Source organism: Neofelis nebulosa, chromosome 16 (assembly GCF_028018385.1).
Source record: "Neofelis nebulosa isolate mNeoNeb1 chromosome 16, mNeoNeb1.pri, whole genome shotgun sequence".
Lineage (NCBI taxonomy): Eukaryota > Metazoa > Chordata > Mammalia > Carnivora > Felidae > Neofelis > Neofelis nebulosa.
Window position 1 is genome coordinate 56,530,133 of NC_080797.1, and position 26,334 is coordinate 56,556,466.

At 37.8% G+C, this 26,334-nt stretch overlaps 1 protein-coding gene across 3 annotated transcripts in view; it reads left to right on the forward strand.

The window, feature by feature from the left end:
* Positions 1 to 12,849, forward strand: part of CCT6B (chaperonin containing TCP1 subunit 6B) — a 32,283-nt gene extending 19,434 nt beyond the window's left edge. For 2 of the 3 annotated variants that reach the window (XM_058705504.1, XM_058705505.1), the window contains 7 exons: positions 727 to 809; positions 1,396 to 1,492; positions 1,798 to 1,945; positions 8,707 to 8,840; positions 10,726 to 10,828; positions 12,080 to 12,152; positions 12,665 to 12,849. In XM_058705504.1, the coding sequence (XP_058561487.1) occupies positions 727 to 809; positions 1,396 to 1,492; positions 1,798 to 1,945; positions 8,707 to 8,840; positions 10,726 to 10,828; positions 12,080 to 12,152; positions 12,665 to 12,710 (684 nt within the window). In that variant the 3' untranslated portion in view covers positions 12,711 to 12,849. Of the gene's footprint in view, positions 1 to 726; positions 810 to 1,371; positions 1,493 to 1,797; positions 1,946 to 8,706; positions 8,841 to 10,725; positions 10,829 to 12,079; positions 12,153 to 12,664 lie in introns of all 3 variants that reach the window. The other variant, XM_058705503.1, reaches the window with a different exon arrangement.
* The last annotated feature ends 13,485 nt before the right edge of the window (positions 12,850 to 26,334 follow it).

The following is a 26,334-nucleotide window of genomic DNA, read 5'->3' on the forward strand; positions in this document are numbered from 1 at the left end:
CTTTGGCTCAGGTCATGATCTCAGGGTTCGTTAGTTTGAGCCCCGTGCTGGGCTCTGTGCTGACAGCTCAGACCCTGCAGCCTGCTTCGGATTTTGTGTCTCCCTTTCTCTCTATCCCTCCCCTGCTCACACTCTGTCCCTCTCTCTATCTTAAAAATAAACATTTTTAAAAAATTTTAAAGAAGAAAAGTTTATTGATAAGTTCCATATTTCACCTCGAAACTAACCTTTAAGAAACTATTATTTACTGAGTTTTGGTGTAGTATCAAAGAAGAACACCCACATTTATCTGAAAAGTTATTAAAATATTCCTCTTTTTCCCAGTATGTATTTGTGTGAGGCCAAGCTTTCTTCATATACTTTAACCAAAACAAAATATCACACCATATTGAAGGCAGAAGCAGATGAGACTCCATATGTCTTCTGTTAAGACCGACATTAAAACGATACAAAAAATGTGAAACAGTGCCATTACTTTAACCTACATATTTTTTTTTGTTTATGAAAGTATAGTAAGTTTTCACTTAAAAATGTTATTTATGTTAACATAAAATGAGTTTACTATTATTTTGAATTTTAATTTATGATAACTTGTAGATAGAGTCCACATAAACAAAAGTTTTTTGGGTTCTTACTTTTTAAGAATGTGAAGCAGTGCTGAGGTAAAAAAGTTTGAGAACTGGTGGCTTAAGATGTGCTTATAACTTTTTGCTAATTTGATTTTAGGGAATTGATCCATTTTCCTTAGATGCTCTTGCAAAACATGGCATAGTAGCTCTTCGCAGGGCAAAAAGAAGAAATATGGAAAGGTAAGCTTGCAGATAATTATGTATCCTAAGTTTTTAGCAGATTAAATTGAAATGATTCCATGATATTCCTTTTAACTTGCATGTAAACATTGTTGAGCAAAGCAGTAGCATACATGTTCCAAATTTTGTTTTTAATTTCAATAAATAATGGAAATGTCAAAAATCAATATTGTTAACCTACCTCAGAATTTGTTGCAGGACAAAGGTTTTCATCTTCTTAAAACAGATTTTAGGGGTGCCTGGGTGGCTCAGTCAGTTAAGCATATGACTCTTGGTTTCAGCTCAGGTCATGATCTCATGGTTTCGTGAGTTTGGGCCCCACATTGGGCTCTGCACTGACAGTGCAGAGCCTGCTTGAGATTTTCTCTCTCTCCCTCTCTCTCTGCCCCTCCCCTGTGTGCTCTCTCTCTCTCTCTCTCTCAAAAATAAATAAATTAACTTAAAAATTTTTTTAAAAACCCAGATTTTAAAAACAGTACAATACAGTGACAATGCAGTCTTCTGTGTTAGGTATTTTTTCACCTTTGAGAAATTAAGTCTTCCATGCTTACCATAATCAAAGCTACGACGACCTCTGTAATTTCAGACTCTCTCTTGCTTGTGGTGGAATGGCTGTGAATTCTCTTGAAGACCTCAGTATACATTGTTTGGGGCATGCTGGTCTTGTACATGAGTGTACATTAGTGAGTATATCTGTGGGCAGTGGTTATAAAGTGAAGAGTAAACTTTTTTTTTTTTTTTTTTACGTACTAAATCTTTTCATTCAGGCTTTACCTTTTGATATCTGAATAATCCCCAGGATGTATTTTACAATTTATCTTTCTAAATGTTTGTTAAGAGTTCAAATATAACTTAACTGCTTTTAGTGTCTATTTAGTTATGTTTGATGAGAAAAATTTGCAAGATTGGATTCTAATATTATAAACTAGGACTTCACTTCATAATGACATTAAATATTAGAGTTATATCTTCTTGGATTACCCTCTAGGGTGAAGAAAAGTTCACTTTTATCGAGGCCTGTGTTAACCCTCGTTCTGTCACCTTGTTGGTTAAAGGACCAAATAAGCATACTCTCACACAAATCAAGGATGCTCTAAGGGATGGACTTCGTGCCATCAAAAATGCCATTGAAGATGGTAGGCTCTTTTTTATGATGGATATGAACCTTATGTATTTTAAAAGCGGTACTAAATCTGTCATGGTACACACAGTATTTTAGAAGATATGACTGATTACTCTTCTTTTTTTTTTTTTCAACGTTTTTTTTTTTTTTTATTTTTTTTTTATTTTTTATTTTTGGGACAGAGAGAGACAGAGCATGAACGGGGGAGCGGCAGAGAGAGAGGGAGACACAGAATCGGAAACAGGCTCCAGGCTCCGAGCCATCAGCCCAGAGCCCGACGCGGGGCTCGAACTCACGGACCGCGAGATCGTGACCTGGCTGAAGTCGGACGCTTAACCGACTGCGCCACCCAGGCGCCCCCTGATTACTCTTCTTTATTTCACTTTGGACAATTTATAATTTGGATTGTGAAGATTTTTCCTTTGCATTATCTGTAGTGAGTATGCTGCCCTTTTAATTAGCTTCTGTTTATGAAATGAAAAAGCACTTAATTTAACGCTATAGTATCTTTTTTTTGATACGTTATCTTAGTTTATTCAAATACCAGTGTGATTACACATGGTCCAAGAGGGCTCAAATAACAAACCAAATGTAAATAGATGTTAAAGATTGGTCTTCAAACATTATAGCCAATGGTGCCATGCTTGCCTATGATCTTACCGACATAAAACCACATCCACACCTCAGTGGCCTCCAAACCAGTCAGCGAGATTCCTTAACTGTGAACCTTTTGAAGCTACCAGTTTGAGTGCTTTTGGCTATTTTTTTCAAGCTCTGAATAGCTGTAGGGATCTCAGCAGGAATTGGAGGAGCCAGCTTAATTTGGCATAGTGCCAAAATGTGGCCAGTCGGGGCTTCAGGTAAGTTGTGACCTTACTAGCACCAAATGCTGGTGTTCATTCACCAGCCCTGGGGCCTTCTCTGCAAGGTTATGGACAAACTAGGCCATAGTTCCAGGATGGAAAGACTGTTACCCCACACTATAATAAAGTTTTTTTATTTTTAGAAATTTATTTTTAAAACCATGAAAAGGATTTAATAGCTTAGAACTCATTCTGTTACCTTAGATGTAGTGTAATTTTAAGAATGATTAGGACGGAATATTAGCATTTATTATTTATTGATAATTTATAAACTACCTTCTAAAAGGAGTTGAGGTAGATAATTCAATAAAAAACAGACGTTTAAAATAGAACGATAAGCACATGGAAAATGCTCAACGTAGTCATTGGGAAAATGAAAATGAAAACCATAAAGAGATACCATTTCACAACTGTTAGGATGGCTATAAATCAAAAAACCTGGATGATAATAAATGTTGGCAAAGATGTGGAGAGATTGGAGCCTTCAACATTGCTGGTGGGAACTGTTGGAAAATAGCTGGGAGTTCCTTAACAAGTTAAACACAGAGACAGGGTGCCTGGGTGGCTCAGTTCGTTGGGTGACTGACCAGCTCAGGTCATGATCTCATGGTCCGTGGGTTCGAGCCCCGCGTCGGGCTCTGTGCTGACAGCTCAGAGCCTGGAGCCTGTTTTGTATTCTGTGTCTCCCTCTCTCTCTGCCTCTCCCCTGCTTGCACTCTGTCTCTGTGTCTCAAAAATGAATAAACATTTAAAAATTTAAAAATTAGGGGCACCTGGGTGGCTTGGTCAGTTGGGTGTCCGACTTTGGCTTGGGTCATGATCTCACGGTTTGTGAGTTTGAGCCCCGCGTTGGGCTCTGTGCTGACAGCTCAGAGCCTGGAGCCTGCTTCAGATTCTGTGTCTCCTTCTCTCTCTTCTCCTCCCCCGCTTGTGTTCTATCAAAAATAAATAAACATTAAAAAATTTTTCTTTTTTCAAAGTTAAACACAGAGATACTATATGACCCAGCAAATCAACTCTTAGGTATACCATAATATACCTTTGATCAAAGTGTTCCAGCTACGTTTGTTGAAAAGACTCTTCTTTCACCAATGCGTTGCTTTTGCATCTTTGATGAAGACCATTTGTCCATATTTGTGTGGTTTTATTTCTGGGTTTTTATTCTGTTCCACTGATCTATTTGTCTGTCTCAATATTAATGTACTATCCTGATTACTGTAACTTTATAATAAGTTTTGAAATCAGCAATGTTAATCCTCTCATGTTGTTCTTTTCTAAGTTATTTTGGTTATTTAAAATCTTTTGCATTTCCATATGAATTTTAGAATCAGCTTGTCACTACTAAAAAGACTGCTGAGATTTTGATTAGAATTTCACTGAATCTGTAGAACATTTTGGGAATAATTGATATCTTGATATCTTAACAATATTGAGTCACGGTATATCTATTTCAGCCTTCTTTTTTTTAAATAAGTTTATTTTTTTTAAGTTTATTTATTTATTTTGAGAGAGAGAGAGAGAGAGAGAGAGAGAGGGAGAGACGTAGGGAGAGAGAGAGAGGTGGAGAGAATCCCAAGCAGGCTCCACATTGTTAGTACAGAGCTTGATGCAGGGCTGGATCCCACGAACCAGGAGATCATGACCTGAGCCAAAATCAAGAGTCAGACTCAACTGACTGAGCTCTCCAGGCGCCCCTATTTGGGCCTTCTTGACTCTGTCTTAGCAATATATATATATATATACACACACACACATATACATATACATACGTGTATATATATATATGTGTGTGTGTGTGTGTGTGTGTATATATATATATATATGTGTGTGTGTGTGTGTGTGTGTATATTTTTTACCCCAGCAATATTTTGTGATTCTTAGTGGCATATATTTTTTTCAGATGTATCTATGTATTTCATGAATTTTGATCCTTATTATACATGATGTTTTTAAAATTTCAATTTCTGATTAACATATAGATACTGATTTTTGTTTACTGATCTTGAATTCTGCAACCTTGTTAAACTCACTTATTCTAGTAGCTTTCTTACAGATTTAATTGAGTTGTCTATATAAATAATCATGTTGTCTGCCAATAAAGACCGTTTTACTTGTTTCTTTCCAATCTGGATATTTTTTATTTCCTTTTTCTCTTTATTTCATGGGCTAGAAGCTGCAATACATTGTTGAATGGAAATAGTGAGAGTGGGCATTCTTTCCTTGCTCCTGATAATGGGGGGAAAATATTCAGCCTTTCTCTATTATGTATGATATTTAGCTGTAGGGTTTTCATAGAAGCCCTCTGTCATATTGAGGAAGTTCCCCTCTCTTGCTGAGACTTTTTATCATGAATAGATGTTGGATTTTGTCAGTTGCTTTTCTTTTGATCTATTGAGATGATTATATGTTTTTTCTCTTTAAGTTTATTAATGTGGTAAATTACATTGATTTTCAAATGTTCAACCAAACTTACATTCTTGGGGTAAACCCTACTTACTTATGATGTATTATTTTCTTTAAAAACGGATTACAGTTTTTAAAATTATTTTTTTTTAATTGTGGATATAAGTATATAGTTTGTCATTTTAATCATTTGTAAGTATTGCAGTTCAGTGGCAATAAATACTTTCTTTCACACTGTTGTGTAGCCATCATGATCATGTATCCACAGAACATTTTCCATCTTAAGTACTGAAACTTTATACCCATTAAATAATAACTCTCCATTCCCCTCTCCTCCCAGCTCATGGAAGCCACTATTCTGCTTTCTGTCTCTATGAATTTGACTATTCTATGTACCTCATTTGAGTGGAATTATCCAGTATCTGTCTTTTTGGGCCGGCTTATTTCACTTAGCACGATGTCTTCAAGGTTCATCCTTGAATGATGTGTCAGAATTTCCTTGCTTCTTCAGGCTGAATAATACTGTATTGTATGTATAAACCACATTTTATTTATCTATTTATCCAGTGATGGAAACTTAGATCACCTCATCTTTTGGGTATTGTAAGTAATGCTGCTATGTATTTCTATATATTATTGGACTTGATTTGCTAATATGCTGTTAAGAATTTTTTTAAGTTTTATTTATTTATTTTGAGAGAGAGAGAGAGAGAGAGTGCAAATGAGGGAAGGGCAGAGAGAGAGGTAGAGAGAGAATCCTAAGCAGGCTCCATGCCTAGCGTGGAGCCCAACATAGGGCTAGATCTCATGAACTCTGAGATCATGACCTGGGTGGAAGTAGGACTCTTAACCGACTGAGCCACCCAGGCGCCTCTATGCTGTTAAGAATTTTTATATCTATGTTCATAAGGGGTACTTGTGTATTTTCTTTCTTGTAATGCCTTTATCTTTTTTGCTGTTAGAATAATGGTGACCTCATAGAATGAGTTGGAAAGTATTCTCTCCTCTTTAATTTTCTGAAAGTGTTGAAATCTTGTGTAGAATTGGTATTTATTTCTTAAATGTTTGGTAGAATTCACCAGTAAAGCTATCTGGGTCTGGAGTTTTCTTAATGGGAAAATTTTACTATGAATTCAATCTTTTTAATAGAGACAGGGGTATTCAGGTTATCTGTCTTTTTTGAGTTTGTGTCTTTCAAGAAATTTGTCCATTTCATCTGTTAAGATGATCAAACTACTGCCCATGAGCTAAATCCTTTTTGCTGCCTGGTTTTGGTAAATAAAGTTTTATTGGGGTACAGCTATACCCATTCATATATGTATTGTCTGTGGCTCTTTTTGTGCTATGGTGGCAGAGTTGATTAGTTAAAAAGAGATGGTGTGGTTCATAGAACCTGAAGTATTTATTTATATCTGATCTTTTATAGAAAGTTTGCTAATCCCTTAACTTTTCAAATTTATTAGCATAAAATTGTTCATAATATTGGGGCGCCTGGGTGGCACAGTCGGTTAAGCGTCCGACTTCAGCCAGGTCACGATCTCGCGGTCCGTGAGTTCGAGCCCGGCGTCAGGCTCTGGGCTGATGGCTCGGAGCCTGTTTCCGATTCTGTGTCTCCCTCTCTCTCTGCCCCTCCCCCGTTCATGCTCTGTCTCTCTCTGTACCAAAAAAAACCAAAAACCAAAAAACAAAAACGTTGAAAAAAAATTGTTCATAATATTCCCTTACTATTATGCTTCTCATGTCTGTGGAATCTGTAGTGATAGTACCTTTTTCATTTCTGACATTGTTTATTTTTTTTGGACACTGTTCATTTTTATTTCATTGATTTCCACTCTCATTATTTCTTTTTTCTGTTTATATTAGGTTTTATTTGCTCTTTTCTAGTTCTTAAGGTGAAAGCTGAGGTTGTTGGTTTGAGACCCTTCTTTCTAGCATAGGTGTTTAGTGATATAAGTTTCTCTTCAGGTATTGCTTGAGTAGCATCCTACAAATTGTGATATGTTGTGTTTTCACAGAATGATATCAGGGAGGTTTTCAAAGTTACTGGCAATGTTCCGTTTCTTAAGCCGGGTGGGAAGTACATGAGTACATTTATTTGTGCATTTATTCTTTGTACTTTACACATATAAATATTCTTTTGTGTATATTCAGTATTTCACAGGAACTTAAAAAAGGTTTTTAAAATTATGTTTTAATTCCAGTATAATTAACGTACAGTGTAACACCACAGGGAACTTTTAACTTAAAAAAAATTTTTTTTTTAATGCTTATTTATTTTTGAGACAGAGGGAGACAGAGTGCGATTGGGGGAGGGGCAGAGAGAGAGGGAGACACAGAATCTGAAATAGGCTCCAGGCTCTGAGCTGTCAGCACAGAGCCCAATGTGGAGCTCGAACCCACAAACTGTGAGATCATGACCTGAGCCGAAGTCAGGCACTCAATAGAGTGAGCCACCCAGGTGCCTCAGGAGCTTTTAACTTTTTAAAAGTGTGAATGGGAAGCAAGGATGCAGTCATCTTGTGGGTAGACAACTCTTTTGAACAGTTTTGTTGTACAGAGAAGCAGAAGAAGGGGCTAGTAATTAAAAAATGATGTGGGATAGGGACACCTGGGTGGCTCAGTCATTTTAAGCATCCTACTCTTGATTCCGGCCCAGGTTTTGATCTCACGGTTCATGGGTTCAAGCCCTGCATTGGGTTCTGTGCTGACAGCGCGGTGCCTGCTTGGGATTCTTTCTCTCCTTCTCTCTCTGCCCCTCTCCTGCTCACTCTCTCTCTCTCAAAATAGATAAACAAATATTAAAAAAAATGATGTGGGACAAAGGAGAGATTCTTCTTGTTTTATTTTAAAGATGGGTGATTCCAAAACAAATTTGCTGATTCAAAGGAGACTCATAAACTTTATAAAACCATACCAGCAGGTATAAAAGTCATATCCTGTTGTGAAAATTGATGTTTTTAAACAGAGCTTTTGCCTTAGAATAATGAAAACACATATATTTTTTCCTTAGGTAGCAGTTTGGGTTTTGCTTCAGTATAGAAAACAAATACTTCATTAAGTCCCAAGAATTCCATACCAAAATGGTGGCCAAATCATCTTGGCCTAAATTTTTTTCAAATCAGATGTTACAATTTATTACCTGTCCCTATACATGATAAATAATTACCTTTTACATGTAGTCATAAAGGAATAAGATGAAGGTGGGAAGAATGTCTACTTTTACAAACAATTAAATAAGCTGGTTGCAGCCAGTTGTCTGTACCATGCCTAATTTTTTAATGGTATGTAACTTCAGGATGCTTCATAAGACATCTAAGTAATCACTGAACTATGAACTTACTTTATTTCTGTGTCTACTTAGGTATATTTTAGATGTAGGCCATATATTAGGTAATAGAACACACCTGAATAGCTAATTGCTTTTTTCTCTATTTTTTTTTGTTTGTTTGTTTTGTTTAATTATTTTTCCCTGTATGGAATGTCTTGCCAATCTTTTTTCCTCCAATAGGTTGTGTGGTTCCAGGAGCAGGTGCGGTTGAAGTGGCAATAGCTGAAGCTCTTGTTAATTACAAGCATAGTGTAAAAGGAAGAGCTCGTCTTGGAGTACAAGCTTTTGCTAATGCCTTACTCATTATTCCTAAGGTACAACTATCCTAATGGCTAAAGAACAACTGGTTAGATCTAAGGGTGTTGGATTACAAATTGCCCACATTATCTAACACCAGAGTAGCGAGAGTTTTAATTTGCATTTCCCCACACAGTTTTGTCTAAGATATTTTACAGCAAAAGCAGGGAAACTTTTGGGATAATAGCTCAGAATCCTTGTCAGAGTTTCCTGAAATCACTAAGTTACCCCCTTGCTAATCTCTGAGCTCCAAAAGTGGAAGTAAGTCCAGAAATTTCCTTCAAAAATGGTTTATGATTAATCATAATGAAAAAGTTTAGAACTTAAAATTTAACTAGACTTTTGCGTAGATTTTTGTTTTGTTGGTGGTATCCAAAGTATTAATTATTATTTTAAACTGTGGGAATGAGAACTCCAAATACTAGCATGCTTTTGTCATTTTCATTATAATTCCTGGAAAAGGAGAGAAACCAGGTATTTTTTCCATGTGTCAACAAAGGAAACAGACTACCATTCCTTTTCCTTTGCCTTAATCTGGTTGTGAACCACTTAGAAACACAGAAGACCATGTCAAAGATGTTATTACCATGAATTAAAAACATTAAGAACAATGCTAGCGGTGCACCTGGGTGGCTCGGTCGGTTAAGCGTCTGACTTCGGCTCAGGTCATGATCTCATGGTCTGTGATTTCGAGCCCCGCGTCAGGCTCTGTACTGACAGCTCAGAACCTGGAGCCTGTTTCAGATTCTGTGTCTCCCTCTCTCTCTCTGCCCCTCCCCTGTTCACGCTCTGTCTCTCTCTGTCTCAAAAATAAATAAACATTAAAAAATTTTTTTAAATAAAAAAATAAAAAAAAAGAACAATGCTAGCAAAGTCTCTTTGGTAATTGCTTTAAATTATTCACAATTTGTGGAATCTTTGAGGATCAGATATCTATTTTTCTCTTTCCCCAAAACAGCAAAGTCAGTTAAGTAATGATCCTGTAGTTGACACAAACTGGTAAGCCTGGTATACAGTGGTGGTTCCTTACTTATCAGCTGTTGGTTTTGTACTACTTGGAAATAAACCTGGTCTGGAGTGCTATTAGCTCCATTCCTGTTGTCACAGGTCATGACTCTCTTCATGTTGGTGAGGGACACAAGCATCCTGCAAATATGAAGGGTTCTTTTAGCAGGTATCTAGGAAAAGCTGGAAAATGTGTGGCTAGAGGGATGAGAAGAAACCATACCATTCTACTTCTTTATCTATCTATCTATCTATCTATCTATCTATCTATCTATCTATGCATCTATCTATCTATCCTCTACACCCAGTGTGAAGCTCAAACTCACAACCCTGAGATAGAGTTACACACTCTTCTAACTGAGCCAGCCAGGTGTCCCTCTTTCCATTTTTTAAGAGATCTTTTGCAAGGAGGGAAATTACTGTAGTGGGGTGGGGATGGGGGTACTATAATGTCCTTAGAATTTAGTGTGATGTACATACGGAAAATGTTTAAGTAAATATAAAAGCTGCTAGAGACACAAAATACTAATTTGGTTTAGATTAAGGACAGAATTCTTCAAGGGTACCTGGGTGGCTCAGTTGGTTAAGCATTAGACTCTTGATTTTGTCTCAGGCCATGATCTCACAGTTGTGAGATTGAGCCCTGAGTTGGGCTCTGTGCTGGGCATGGAACCTGCTTAAGATTCTTCATCTCCCTCCCCCTCTGCCCTTTGCCCGCTTGCTTGTGTGCATGCACTCTCTCTCAAAGAATGGAATTCTTTAAAAGGAGGGGATTACTGTATTATAAGTGTGTTTTCACAAGACTAGAGAGCAGTGCCTTATTTATTATCTTTGATATTCAAATATATGTGTGAAGGTATTTCATACATATATTTATTATTATTTTTATTCCTAAAGGTTCTTGCTCAGAATTCTGGTTATGACCTGCAGGAAACTCTAGTAAAAGTTCAGGCTGAACATTCAGAATCAAAACAACCTGTTGGCATAGACTTGAATACAGGTAAGAAAGTGAAGAAAAATTAGCTGCTCAGTAAAGAAAGAGGTTATACTCCAGTGACCCAGAAGTTTGCAATTTAAAAAGAGAGGGTGGTCAGGGTAGAGCTAATTGAGGATATGTTTGTAGAAAGAAATCAAAGGAAGTGACGAAGTAGCCATGTTGGGGAACTGGGGAAAGAGTATCCTAGGCAGAGAGAACAGCCAGTGGAAAAGCCAGTGTTTGAAGTTTTTGAGGAGGAGGAAGGAGATGAGAGAAGTAATAGAAAGATCATGCAGGGGCATGTGGGCCAGTCCAAGGACTTTGACTTTGACTGTAGTGAAATAGGGAGCAATTTTTAGTAGAGGTGGGACATGGCCTAATTATGTTTAAAAGGATCACTGTGGTTGTTCTGTGGAGGGAAGTCCACTGAACAGCTGGAAGGTTGAAATTGTCATTAACCTCATTGAAGAACTGTGGGTGCAGCAGGTTGTGTGGGGGAGGTCAGCACTGAGTTTTGGCAAAGCTAAGTTTGAAGTGTCTTTGACTTTCAAGTGAAATAGACAATTGGAAGTATGAGTATGGAGCTCAAGAAATAATTCTGGGTTGGGGGCACTTAGGTGGCTCAGTTGGTTAAGCTCCGATTTCTGCTCAGGTCAAGATCTTCTGGTTCGTGAGTTCGAAGCCACCCTGGGCTCTGTGCTGACAGCCTGGAGCCTGGAGCCTGCTTCAGATTCTGGGTCTCCCTCTATCTCTGCTCCTCCCTGCCTCGCACTCTGTGTGTGTGTGTGTCTCAAAAATCAATAATTAAAAGAAAAACTTAAAAAAAAAAAAGAGGTCTGGATTGGAGATAAAAACTTGCGAGTTGCCAAAGTGCACATGGTTTAAATCAAGAAGACTGGATGAAATCACCTAAGGAGTGAGTGTAGAGGGAGAAGGAAAGAATCCAGGACTGAGCTTTTGGGTATTCCAAAATTAAGGGAAGAAGAGGAAAATCCAAGAAAGTCAACAGAAAAGGAGCCACTAACAAAAAAGAAAAAAGTCAGGCTGAACATGGTGGCCTGGGAGGCAAGTGAGAAAGAGTAGTGAGGAGGCCGTGTTAAGTGTTGCTGATAGATGAGGCCTGAGAACTGGCCACTGGATTTGATTTGATACCATGGAGTTCATTGCGACCTGGACACTATAGCTTTGTTGGTACATTAAGTACTGTTAGAATATATAACCAGCATTAACAGAATATACCAAGATTGTACTGTTAACATTGTTTTTACTTTGCAGGTGAGCCAATGTTAGCAGCTGATGTAGGAGTTTGGGATAACTATTGTGTGAAAAAACAACTTCTTCACTCTTGGTAAATTCATATTAATAAAAATAAAGACTTTTAGGGACATAATAACATTAAAACTTGTCTATTATTTTTACCACTCTATAGTAGAAAAATGGTTAAGTGTATGAAAAGGTGTGGTATCCAGTTATTAACACTAGCTTCCATCATTTTTCAGTCCCTTTTCCATTTTAATTCTAGTAGTGTGATATATAAGAAATGTTTATCTTACTGTTTATTTGAGGGGGAAGGGAAAGAGGGAAATTAAAATAGTACCAAATGCATAGTGGGGAAAGGCAAATGATGTGCCAAAAATGAGCTCAGTTTTGCCACACTATAAAATCAAACTTTTACTTTATCAGCAAAGGAGTTGAAATTATAATACAAGAGTTGATGTTTGTATTTATAATAGCTTTGTCTCATAAGATCTCATACCAACATCATTGATGAACAAAGTAGTTTTAGTAGCTAAAGATTGCCGGGGGAAAAGATGGGAGTGGGTTGGTAGACTCTACTCACCCTATTATCTTTTTCCTCAGCACAGTGATTGCCACCAACATTCTCCTGGTTGATGAAATTATGTGAGCTGGTATGTCTTCTCTTAAAGGGTGATTGAGTTCAAAACCAACTCTTCTGGAAGCTGAGATTTAGTATACCTTATATCCAACTACCGTTATATACTGAGCCATTCTCAAGTTTTGTACAATAAATCCAGTTTATATTTGTTGGTCTTAGCAGTCTCAATAATACTTCATCAAAGTATAAAGAATACAAGAAATATTTTTACAGTAAAGGAATAATAGTGAAAATATTTGTTCTTAAGAGTTCTAACATTTGGGGCACTTGGCTGGCTCAGAAGAGCATGTGACTCTTGATCTTGGGGTTGTGAGCTCGAGCTCCACATTGAGGGTAGAAATTACTTAAATAAGTATATACAAAAAAAGATTTCTAACTTCTTACCCTTTATTGTATGTATAATATTATGAAATAATAGAAATATATATTTGGTCTTCATCCTCGGTTCCTGGCACAAGAGCTTTTAAAACTGTAATTTCCTGAGGAATAGGGGTGATAGGAGCTTTTTTTTTTTTTTTTTTTTTTTTTTTTTTTTTTTTGGTTATAGTATTTGGTCTTAGCTTCCACTTCCCAGCCTGGAGAGCTTCTTTTTTTTTTTTAATGTTTACTTATTTTTGAGTGACAGAAAGAGAGAGAACTAGCAAAGGAAGAACAGAGAGACAGAGACACAGAATCCAAAGCAGGCTCCGGGCTCTGAGCTATCAGCACAGAGCCTGATGTGGGACTTGAACACAGAAACCACAAGATCATGACCTGAGCAGAAGTTGGATGCTCAACCGATGGAGCCATCCAGGCACTCCCAGGCCCAGAGAGCTTCTAACACCACTGGAATCTCTGAAATTAATGAGTGTCTTTTTGTATGCTAATGAGTGACTGATGGGCCTTTGGGGGGGCAGTTGGATGCCTTGAGGGACCAACCTTGTGATGGGAGGGTTAGAACTTTCAGCCTCTCCCTCACACCTCCCACTCTACCCCTCTACCTCTGGGATAGGTAGAAGGGCTGGAGATTGAGTTGCTAGGTCATAGGTCATGCCTATGTGATGAAGCCTGTGTAAAGAGAGTGTGCTCCAACCCTCCTGGGAACAGAAGCTCCTGGGTCTGGGAACCTTCTGACCTCACACCATGGACCTCTTCATTAGGTTGTTCATTTATATCTTTTATAATATCCTTTATAATAAGCTACTAAATCTAAGTATGTGAGTTCTGTGAGCTGCTGTAGCAGATTATCAAACATGAGGAGGGGGTCATGGGCACCCTGATTTCTAGCCCTGTTGGACAGAAGTGTGAGTTAACATGGGTACCCATTACTTGCAATTGGTGTCTGAAGTGGGAGGTCAGTCTTAATTGCTTCTCGGCCTTTTGGCTAAGATCAGGTGAAGTGGGGGGCAGTCTTGTGGGAGTGAGCCCTTGGTCTGTGGGGTCTGCACTAACTCCAGGTAGTTGGTGTCAGAATTGTTTGTAGAACACCCACTTGGTATTTGGAGAGTTGTAGAATTGATTGCTGTGTGAAAACCCCATACACATTTGGAGTCAGAAGTGTTGTGAGAAGAGGAAACAGTTTTCCTTTCATAGGCTACTGTACTTTTCATAAAATAGAATCCATTATGATTCTTAGACCTTTCGACAACTTTTAGTGAACAAAGTAGGGAGCACAGGTTTTCTAGTACTCAAGTCAATTTCCAGTTTATCAGAAAATATAAATATAACAGGCAAACATTTTATTCTCCCTCGAAAGTCCTTCAGTAACTTCTTGCTGCCACTCGTTCCTCTTACAAATATGACATCACTTTGTGACTATAGCTTTGGATTTCACTGATACATGACAGTTTATTTTGATTGTAGTATGTTATATTTTACCTGGATTTTTGGTATATATGATCAGCAACTTATGCTTCTGTGCTAGTTCTCCAACTGGATGGTTAAATAGAGCAGGTTTCATCTGCAAAGGTGGGGATTGTTGGCACCAACATTGGGAAATAATTGTTTTTGGCTTTGAATGCAGCTCTTCTGTTTCAGTATTATAGCAAAAGCTTTCTTGTTTGAAACACTGGAATGAATCTATTGTACTTCTTATTATCATTGGGCTGCTTGTAGTTCATTTCTTTCCATGGACACAAGTTGATAAGGAGATTAAAATATGGCAGGTGCGTTAGTGGGACTTGGGCCTCTGTTAGTGCATATGGGAGGTTTGTTTAACCATTTCCTGACTTTGTTGAAAACCTATACTTTTGGGGCACCTGGGTGGCTCAATTGGTTAAATGTCCAACTTTGGCTCAGGTCATGATCTCACGGTTCATGGGCTCCAGCCCTGCATTGGGCTCTCTGCTGTCAGCGTGGAACCCGCTTTGTATCTTCTGTCTCCCTTCTCTGCCCCTCTCCCACTTTCTCTCTCTCTCTCTCTCTCTCTCCCCAAAATAAAACATTAAAAAAATTTTTAAAAAGAACAAAAACCTATATTTTTATACCCCTTTTCCCCCTGACTTGGTATGTTGTCAGCATCTTTCTGGGTTAATAACCGGCTTCTGAGCTATATAATTTTTTTGTGGTTACATGACATTTCATTGTATGGCTATTCTGTGATTATTTAATTGAGTTTTCAATTTTTTTTTCCAGTAAAAACAAACATCTCTTCCTTTAGCTTCTATCTTTGTTTTATAGGATAGACCTTTTAAGATGTGTATATTATGCATACTGCCAGACTTTCTCTTTTCTATGTAAAATGTTTAAATTATGGAATATTTCAAATATATTGAAAAGATTGAAAAAGTATGATTAACACCTTTGTACCCTCCACCTAGCTTTAACAAATTGTAACATTTTGTCATGTTGGCTTCAGATTTTCTTTAAAGAAATAAAGTGCAGGTGCTGTTAAATTGCCACTCTTTCCCTCCCACACACCATCATTTGCTTTTCCCACTCTTTCTCCCTAGAAAAAGACTGCCTAGAGGTAGTCTTTGATCTTTGATATGTATCATCCTCATGCACTTAAAAAAAAACCTTTTTATATGTATGCATATGCCTGTAGCAATGCAAAATTTTTCTTTTTGGGTTTTAAAAGTGTATAAATTTCCTACTTGACATATGGTTTTGCGATTTATCCATTCATTCATTTATCCTTTCATTTTAGCTGTTTTCAAGTGTGTTTCTATACTATAATGTACTTATCCATCAATGGACCTTTTGGTTATTTCTGACTTTACATCATTTTAAACATTGCAGCATTGAATTTCTGTGTATATGTCTTCTTGGGCACATATATGAGAGTGTTCCTAGAGATTATACCTAGAAATGGAATGGCTTGGGTTTAATGTTCCTCATCTTTATATTTACTAAGTGATTATTTCACTTTACATTCTCCACAGCAATATATAATAGTTACTTGCCCTTATAACCTTACCAAGTCTTGGTATTTTTAAAGTTGTAATTCTTGCCCACCTGAAGGGTATAAAATTATATCTTGTCTTGGGGTGTCTGGGTGGCTCAGTCGGTTAAGCGTCCGGCTTCAGCTCAGGTCACGATCTCGCAGTTCGTGAGTTTGAGGCTGGCGTCGGGCTCTATGCTGACAGCTCAGAGCCGGGAGCCTGCTTCAGATTCTGTGTCTCCTCCTTTCTCTCTGCCCCTCCCCTACTCATGCTCTGTCTCTCTCTATCTCTCAAGAATAAATAAACTTAAAAAAATTTTTTTAAATAAAAAAAATTTTATATCTTGTCTTAATAGGGATTGCCGTGATTACTAGTGTAACTGAACGTATTTTCATAAATCTGTTGGCCATTTTCAGTTCTATAAAATTGCCTATTCACATTGTTATGTATTTTTTCATTGGATTTGTCTTTCAGATTGGTATATCTATCTGTCTGTCTATCCATATTTCGCAATATTTTCTCCCAGACTGAGGTCTTATTACCTTTGCAAAGTACACAGAATAATTTGACACACATATTTTTATTCTTATATACTGAATTTTTTGCGCCTCTACTTCAGCAATAAAGATGTTTTCTTATATTTTATGAGTTTTCAAATTTTATCACTTTTAGGCCTTTAATTCATTGGAATTTATTTTCATTTTTGTATGTGTTGTGGATCTATTCCCGCCCCCCCCCCCCCCCCCCCCCACCCCATAGCCAACCAAGTATTCTCAGACTGGCTGATTTATGATATCACCTCTATCATACATTGCATTGCCTTGAATTGATCAAATTTTTAAATTTGTGTTTATTTCTGGTTTAAATATTTTGTTCCCTTGGTCTGGTAGATTGTCATAAAATAATATTGGTATGCAATATTGTTTTAATTCTTAAAACTTTATAAAAATTCTTGATATGTGGTAGGATGGTCCCCCAACCCCTTCTTTATTTTCTTCCAAATTGTTTTGGCTATTCCTGGATCTCATCTTTTCTTTCTTTCATATGAATTTTAGGATCAGTTTGTTATGTGTTTTGATTAGAACTGCAATTATTTTATAGATTTTTTCGGGTAGAAATGAATATAGAATATATATACACACCTCATAAATATTTGATATCACTTCATTTGTATCTTACTAAGTGCTTCAGTTGTTTTACAGTAGTAAATGTTTTTTTTACAATAAAGCTTTAGATTTTCCATATAAAAATGTATCTTTGGTTAGATTTATTCCTATGTGTCTTATTTTGGGAGCTATTATGAATAGGATGTTTAAAAAAATGTACTTTTTAATTATTTGTCACTGTACTATCGGCCCTTTATGGAGGTTTATATATTGGCTTTTGTATTCCACAACCTTGCCAAACTCTTATTATTGCAGTAGTTTTTCTGTAGATTATTTTGGATTATTTGGGTTGATAATAATAGTTCTTTTGTGTTACCAATCCTTGTACTGCCTCTGCTTTTTTTCTGTTGCACTGAAGTTTCTGAGACCTTACATGTTATAATATTAAATGGAAGCAGTGATGGCAGTCACTTATATTTTGTTCTTGCCTTTAGAGGGGATGTTTCTACTATTTTACTAGTTTTGTTTGTTTTTGTTGTGAAATGTTGGCAGGTAGCTAGCTATAAAGGCTTAAGTCTGTTCCTTTCTATTTCTGTTTTGCTAAGAGGTTTTTTTAAAAAAGTTATGCTTGGGGCGCCTGGGTGGCTCTGTCGGTTGAGCGTCCGACTTCGGCTCAGGTCACAATCTCGCGGTCTGTGAGTTCGAGCCCTGCGTCAGGCTCTGGGCTGATGGCTCAGAGCCTGAAGCCTGCTTCCAATTCTGTGTCTCCCTCTCTCTCTGACCCTCCCCCATTCATGCTCTGTCTCTCTCTGTCTCAAAAATAAAATAAAATGTTAAAAAATAAATAAATAAAAAAGTTATGCTTATTGAGTTTTATCAAATGCTTTCTGTACATTGAGATTTTTTTCTTTAATCTGTTAATGTGGTGACTTACTTTAATAGTTTCTAATGTTAAACTATTCTTGTATTCCTGAGATAAATCCTGTTTGATTTGATATACCACATTTGTTGATTCTGAGATGCAGATTTTTCACATTTCTGTCATTAGAATATATTTCACAGTCAATGGCATCTTCTAATTGCTTTTGTTTGAACTTGGTCACCTGTAATTCCTTAGTGTTTTAATCAGCTACCATGTAAGGATCACTTGAGAAGAAATATGAGTCCTGATTTTTGATTGAAAACTTTTGTTGTTGTCTTCTGGTACGGTAAAGAAACTTTCAGCATCAAAACTTTCAGAATGTGTGCCAGTGGCTTAGAAGAAAATGCCAGAAATAGCAGTAGAGTATCTTCAATGAAATGTACCACCACCTCTTGATGGCAAGAATGAATATCAAAGACTGAGTTTAAAAGTGATTTAGAGGAGCTAGACTGTAAATATGGGGATCTTACCTTTTTTTTTTTTGCTTATGTTTTCCTTGTTATGGATGCATGAGAATGATAGATGACAAAACCTATGTGAGCCTAAAAAAGCTTCTTCAGTTAAGTATGGAATAAAATGTATGAGTGATAAGAAAGCATTATGTTATGGTTGAATGACAGCAGATTTTCTTTCTTAGTATTTAAAGTAATGGTGTATCTTACAGTCAGTGACATTTTGGATTCAATGAAATTTTGTATTAACTTTTTGTATGTTGCTGCACTTGATGCTAATATTGATTTAAATTTATGCATGTGTTCAAAAGCAGTATTGGTTCTACTTGTTCACTACAGCCTTTCCTTGACTTATGATGAAATTAAATCCTGATAAACCCATCATAAGTTGAAAATATTGTAAGTTGAGGGGTGTCTGGGTGGCTCAGTCAGTTAAGCGGCTGACTCTTGGTTTCAGCCTGGGTCATGATCTCATGGTTTGTGAGTTCGAGCCCCGATTTGGGCTCTGGTCTGATAGGGCAGAACCTGCTTGGGATTCTCTCACTCCCTCTCTCTCTCAAAATAAATTTTAAAAAAAAGTAAAGAAAAGATACTAAGTTAAAAATGCATTTGATGTACCTAACCTACCTAACACCGTGTAACTTAGCCTAGCATACCTTAAACATGCTTTTGCAGCATTGTGAAGTCAAAAAATTGTAAATTGGACCATTGTAAGCTGGGGACCATCTGTATCCTTGTTTGGTATAAATGACATAGTTACCTCATAAAATGAGTTGGGAGTTATTTTTCATACTCTTTTCTTTGGAATAGTTGAGTCATTAAAATGGAGAGTTCTCTCTGGACAATTTCTGGACAGTTTTTAAATGGGAGGAATAGATTTTTGACTACTGATTTTTTTCATTGTTATAGGTCTTAAGTGTTTTCCTTTGAGTCTGTTCTGATAATTTATATTTTTATAGAAACCTTCTATAAATTGATGCTTTTTCCTTTGAAGTCTTATCTTGTTTTGTGTTACTCTAGAGATTCTGGCTCTTTTAGCTATGATGGGGTGGATGGGGTGGGTGGAGAGAAGATAATATTTTTCTTTTTCCATTCTTTTACTTTCTTTGTTATTAAGTTTTAAGTACGACTCTAAAAACAACCTATAACTAGATTTTTATTTTTAAAATTCTGACATTAAAAGATTTTTTTAATGTTTATTTTTGTGAGACAGAAAGAGACACAGACCGCAGGCGGGGGAGGGGCAGAGAGAGAGGGAGACACAGAATCTGAAGCAGGCTCCAGGCTCTATGCTGTCAGCATAGAGCCCTGTGTGGCACTTCATCTCATGAACTATGAGATCACGACCAGAGCTGAAGTCAGACGCTTAACCAACTGAACCACCCGAACCACCCAAACCACCCAGATGCCCCTGACACTGTCTTTGTAAAGTTTATCTATTTACTTTTGAAAGAGAGAGAAAGTGCAAGTGAGGGAAGGGCAGAGAGAGAGAGAGAGAGAGGGAGAGAGAGAATCCCAAGCAGGCTTCACACTGTCAGTGTGGAGACTGACACAGGGCTCAAACCCACAAACTATGAGATCATGACCTGAGCTGAAATCAAGAGTCAGATGTTTGACTGAGCCACCCATGTGCTCCTCTGACACTTTTAACTGGCAAGTTAATTTTTTATGATTACTGATATATTGGATTTATTTCTTCCATATAATTTTGGTACTTTCTGCTTACCTCTCTTTTTTATGCTTTTCTTCTTTTACTTCTCTTGGAATGACACAATTTTATAGTTTATTCCCCCTCTTTTACCTCTGCTAGTTTGGAAATCATCTATCTTATTATTACTTTAAAAATTTTAACTTGCATACTTAATGTAGTTACTAACTTTCTGCTCCTCCCTAGCATTATAAACTCGTTAAAACATTTTAAATATAGTCATCCCTCTTGTTTTACATGTGTTCTTATTCAGTATTTTGTTCCATCTTATTTTTAAATCCCCTTAGTTAGTCATAATAATAATTATTGTTTTATATAGCCAGTTATTGTTTATAATTTCCATATGCTTACTCATTTCTTTGTTCACCATTCTTTCTTGTAACTATCTTTTTCCATCTGGGCTCACTTTCTTTCTTACTGATGCATATATACTTAGTCCTTGTCGTGTGAGTCTGGCAGTGATATTCTCGGTTTTGCTTCCCTCAAGAGGTTTTTTACACTGCCCCCCTACCACTGAGTGGTAATTTAGCTGAGTGGAGAATTCTAAGTTAACCATTATTTTCCCTCAGCACTTTGAAAATACTATTTCCTTGTTTTCTGCTATAGTATATGCTTTGCAATTTCAACAATATTGCCAAATTCCCCTCACTAGGGGTTGTACCAGTTTGTGTTCCCATCACCAATGTATAGAGCATGGGAACTCACTTTTACCCTTTTTAAAAACTCCGGTAGCATAAAGGTTTTTTTTTTTTTTTTTTTTTTTTTTTTTTTTAACAGTAAGCTCTATGGCCAATGTGGGGCTTGAACTCATAGCCCTGAGATCAAGAGTCACAGGCTCTACCAGCTCAGCCAGCCAGGTGCCCCATCAGGTAGCATAAAATCTTCATCCGAGCCTGAGCACAGTGCAGACTTCGGGCTTCAGTTTCTTGTAGGAGCCCTGAGCGGAGCAAGTTCCCTTACTGCTTTGCGTGGCAGTAAGGTGGGGAGAGTTTGTGTAGCATCACAGAGAGGTGGCCTTTCCAAGGCCCTTCTCTCACTTAGGGCCTGGTATCAACTCTGTTCTTCCAGGATGGCCATGTTTCTGTGTGGGCATCAAAACTTGACACCTGGACTAGATCTTTTATGTCTAGTTTCTTATTTTCCTGGGCTTCTATCTACTATTCATCTTTAGAGTTTATCATTCTCTGTAGGTTTTCTCATGAGGAAAATATACCTCTCTTTTAAAGTTCAGGATAGTTTTTATTTTTTGTTTGTTTGCTTGTTTTCTGCTATTATTCAAATTGTGTAAAATATGCATAACATAAAATTTACTATTTTAATCATTTAAAGTGTACAGTTCAGTGGCATTAAGTCATTCATATTGATGTGCCGCCATTACCACCATCCATCTCCAGAACTTTTTTCTTTCAAAACCGAAATGCTTTACCCATTAAACAACAACTCCCTATTATCTTCTCTCCACAGTCTCTGGCAACCGCCATTCTACTTTCTGTTTCTATGAGTCTGACTACTCTAAGTACCTCATATGAGTAGAATCATATCGTATTTGTCCTTCTGTGACTGGCTTATTTCACTTAGCATAATGGCTTTAAGATTTATCTCTATTATGGCAAGTGTTGGAATTTCCTTCCTTTTTAAGACTGAATAATGTTCCATTGCATAGGTACACCATATTTCATTTATCTACTCATCTGTTCATGGGCACTTGGGTTGCTTCTACCTTTTGGCTATTGTGAATAATGGGTATGAACATGTGTATGTAAATATCTCTTTGTGTCCTTGCTTTCAGTTTTTGAGATATATACGCAGAAGCAGAATTGTTGGATCATGTGATAACCTGTGTTTAAATTTTTGAGCCATCACCATACATTTTACATAACTACCAGCAGTACACAAGGGTTCCAATTTCTCTGCGTCCTTGCCAACACCTGTTCTTTTCTGTTATTTTTATTTTGTTTTATTTTATTTTATTTTATTTTATTTTATTTTATTTTATTTTATTGTTTTATTTTGATTTATTTTGTTTTATTTTATTTTATTTTATTTTATTTTATTTTATTTTATTTTATATTTTAGAGAGAGAGCGAGCAAGCAGGGGAGGGGCAGAGAGACAGAGACAGAATCTGAAGCAGGCTCCAGGATCCGAGCTGTCAGCACAGAGCCCAACATGGGCCTCGAACCCACAAACTGGGAGATTGTGACCTGAGCCAAAACCAAGAGTTGGATGCTTAGCCGACGGAGCCACCCGGGTGCCCCTGTTATTTTTTTTCCATAATGGCCATCCTAATGAGTATAAAATAGTATATCATAATGTGCCGTATAGTTTCAAGTATGCTGCATTTTATCTGGCATTTTTTTTGTGTTTGTGAATTGACGGGAGGTCATCCACATCAGCTAAATCTTATATGTGCTACAACTGCCAGACCTATCCTGTTTTAATGCAAATTGCTTAACTAATTTTCTGTCTTCTGTAGAGTAGCCAACTTTTAAATATGTGAAAATTTGTAACAATTCCCTTAAAAATAATTTAAAAAAAAGACTTTATCCCAAGTTTGTTTCATAAACCTCTCAGTTTCAGTTAAAGTATCATGAGCCAAGAATGTTATCCCCCTGTCTGCCATTCTCCTAACAGTTTGTTTCTTACCTATCTTTTTGTCCATTCCATAACAATAACTCTTTCTTTGAGATCACTTTATTGGTGCCATCACTATTGCTTTATGTTTTGATCCTGTCTGATAGTCATACATTACTACCCTCCCAACCTCCCACAATACACTGCCATCCCAGGGTTTTGGCTCTTGAACATAATTCAGTTTAATATCTCTAAGTATTAAGGCCTTGTAACAATCCATTCACTCTTCCTTTACAGCTGCCTATATAATTGTCAAAGAGATCTAGGGGAACAGGGATACAATCATTAAGGACGTCCCTAGTGACTCTGTAAATAGACTTGCTTTCCTTATCCTATTCTAGATTAAGGTCTTTAAGCTTATCAACCAGGAAATCAGGTGCCTCATGAATTAGAGTTAATCTTCAATCATACTTTTCCTGGCCAGATGTTTAGGCTATATGGGAAAGGGACAGGAATGGGAAACTGGAAGATCAGTGTTTTAGAATTTAGAAGATCAGTGATTTAATGCCTTAGTGAAACACAAACAGCTGCTGCTAAGCTATTTCTTTTTTTTTTTTTTAATGTTTATTCATTTTTGAGAGAGTGAGCAGGGTAGGAGCAGAGAGAGAGGCAGACACAGAATCTGAAGCAGGCTCCAGGCTCCAAGCTGTCAGCACAGAGCCCGACATGGGGCTTGAACCCACAGTCTGTGAGATCATGACCTGAAACGAAGTTGGGTGCTTAACCAACTGAGCCACCCAGGCAACCTGCTGCTAAGCTATTTCTAAAGATTGCCTTACAACATACACTTATGAATTCTTGATTACACTGCTCTTTACTTTTTTCATAAATATTAGTCTTTCTTTAAAAAGGAGACTTGGGCATCTGAGTTGGAGTCTTCACTGAGCCTTTACTGGGCATTATGTTTGGGGACAGAGAGAGAAGTACCAGAGTGCTGATATTTCCCCAGAGCCTACAAATGGTAAGAATGGTTTTCCCATGATCAGGTTTGCCATGTTCTCTGTGCTCTTGATGGTACAGAACTGAGCTGATGACAGTCACAATGAGCAATGACTGCAGTTTCCTTCCTTCTGAGACTTTCTTAACATTTCTCAGTTGCTTTGTCCCAGAGTCAGCTGGCATAGCCCCGTGTCTGCTAGTTCCCTGGGCCAGGATGGAGCCAAGTGTCTTGTTGGACAAATAGCCTGTGGGCCTAAATCTGGCTCCTGCCCATGCAGGAGATAAATCTAGATGCAGAGGTTGAAGAACAGGTTCAGGCCATATGCTTGCCTGGCAGGTACTTCACAAAAGCTCAAGATGCATAGGGTAAGGCTGTGAAAGCAGTGAGCTTAAAAGGACCTTTCCTGTTGCCTCTTTCTTCTCTAGCCCTGGAGTTGTATGCAGTGTTTGTTAGCGGGGGGTGCTGTTGACATATGGGAGTCACCATTCATTGTGCTTGACTGTCCTATCCATTGGCGATGTTCCACACTCAGGCACTCAGGCAGTACACCCCCATTCCTTGTGACAACTAAGAATGCCCTTGCATTTCCAGATGTCCTCTGGAAGATGGTACCACTGAAGGAAACTTTCTTCAGGAATCTACCCAATTGTATATCATTTGTATTACCTGCTTCTTTGTCTTCACTAACAGCCTCAAGAAGTTCTCTTTTCTCTCTCACCCCCGATCTGGCTCAGAGAATGTGATGGGCTATCCTGTGGGAAAGACAGTGTTGGAGACTTTCTGTCATGGAGTTGTCTTTGTAGAACTGGGTTGTGCTGGCAGTTAAGAATTCTGGCTCTGGAACCAGAGTGTGTGGGATCATATTCTGTCTCGACCATCTATTGGCTGTGTAACCTGGGGCCAGTTAACTAAAATTTTCTCATCTGTAAAAGGGGGACAGTATTGTACCTATCTTACAGGATTGTTGTGGGCATAAGTTAGTATGTATAAATTGCTTCACAGAGTTCTTGGTTCATATTTTGTACTTAACAGCTGTTTAGCTATTATTTTAATTACTATCAATGGTATGCATAAGAGAAGTGTTAGGGGCATAGCTGGTGACATAAATAGAGTAAAATCAACTAGTGACAATAACCCTGGAAGCTTCTGGCTTTAGCTGTTGGAGCTCAAGAAATGTCAACATTGCTTTGACTGTGGGACCAGGATCATGCTGCCTGGAGACAGGTTGGGTGCCTGAGAATATGCCAAAGCGGTGAGTCAAATGAGTGTTTTCTTTCCTGTTTCCCCATTTGACACGCTGTCAGTCTCTACCCTAGACTATGACTGATGAAACTTACATAGTTTTTTTTTTGGGGGGGGGGCGGGGGCCTAATATTGCTGAAAGACCATAAGGCCTGTGAAGCCATTTTCCCTACAGTGTAGGGAAAATATTTCTGCTTAAGCATTGTGTGACATGAGTTGGGAGTTCTTTTCTGTTGCTCCAAATTAAATTTTCTGGAGATGCAGGCTTGATCTTACACACACATGTGGGTAAGCTGAAAGAGTATGGTCTCAGGGCACCAACAATGTCCTGACACTCAAACTTTTCTACCTCCTGTGGCTAAAATTCCAACATCAGCATTTAATTCTTTTGTATTAAGCATTATTGGCTTTCTGGGTTTTTGTTTTAAATGCACGTGTGTAGAGGGGTGCCTGGGTGGCTCAGTCATTTAAGCATCTGACTTCAGCTCAGGTTATGATCTCACCGTTCGTGAGTTTGAGCCCCACATCGGGTTCTGTGCTGACAGCTCAGAGCCTGGGGCCTGCTTCAGATTCTGTGTCTCCCTCTCTCTCTGCCCCTCACTGCTCATACTCTGTCTCTCTGTCTCTCTCAGATATAAATATTTAAAAAATTAAATGCAAGTGTGCAGAAAAGAGCTAACATAGCAGGCCTGACTCCTTTCAAAGGCCTGCTTCCAAGATTTGTTCCTAGTCGGCATCCGGTAGCTTGGATTTGGGGGTGTTCTCACCACCATAACTGGTAAGAGTGGCTCACTGTGCCTAAGATAAGCTGTCAATAATATGGTTTATGCTGAACATTTGCTTTCCTTTTGGGAGTCTGGAACTTGGGTTTATCTCAGGCATAGGGCACCCACGTGACCAGCCTCCAGTAAAAACCCTGGTCACTGAGCCTCTGATGTCCTTCCCTGGTTGGCAACACTTCACAGGTGTGACAGTTTTTTGCTGGGAGAATTAAGAGCATCCTGACTGACTCCAGTGAGAGAGGGCCTTGGAAAACTTGCACTTGACTTCTTTTGGACTTAGTCCCATGTGTCTTTGTTGATTTTGCTTTGTATTCTTTTTCTGTAATAAATTATAGCCATGAGGATGACTATATACTGAGCACTTTGAGTCTTCTTAGTGAATCAATGAACCTGAGGATGGTCTTGGGGGCCCCCAACACAATATTCCTGATATCACAAGAAAACTATAGAACAATATCTAAGCAGAAATCCTCAATAAATATTAGCA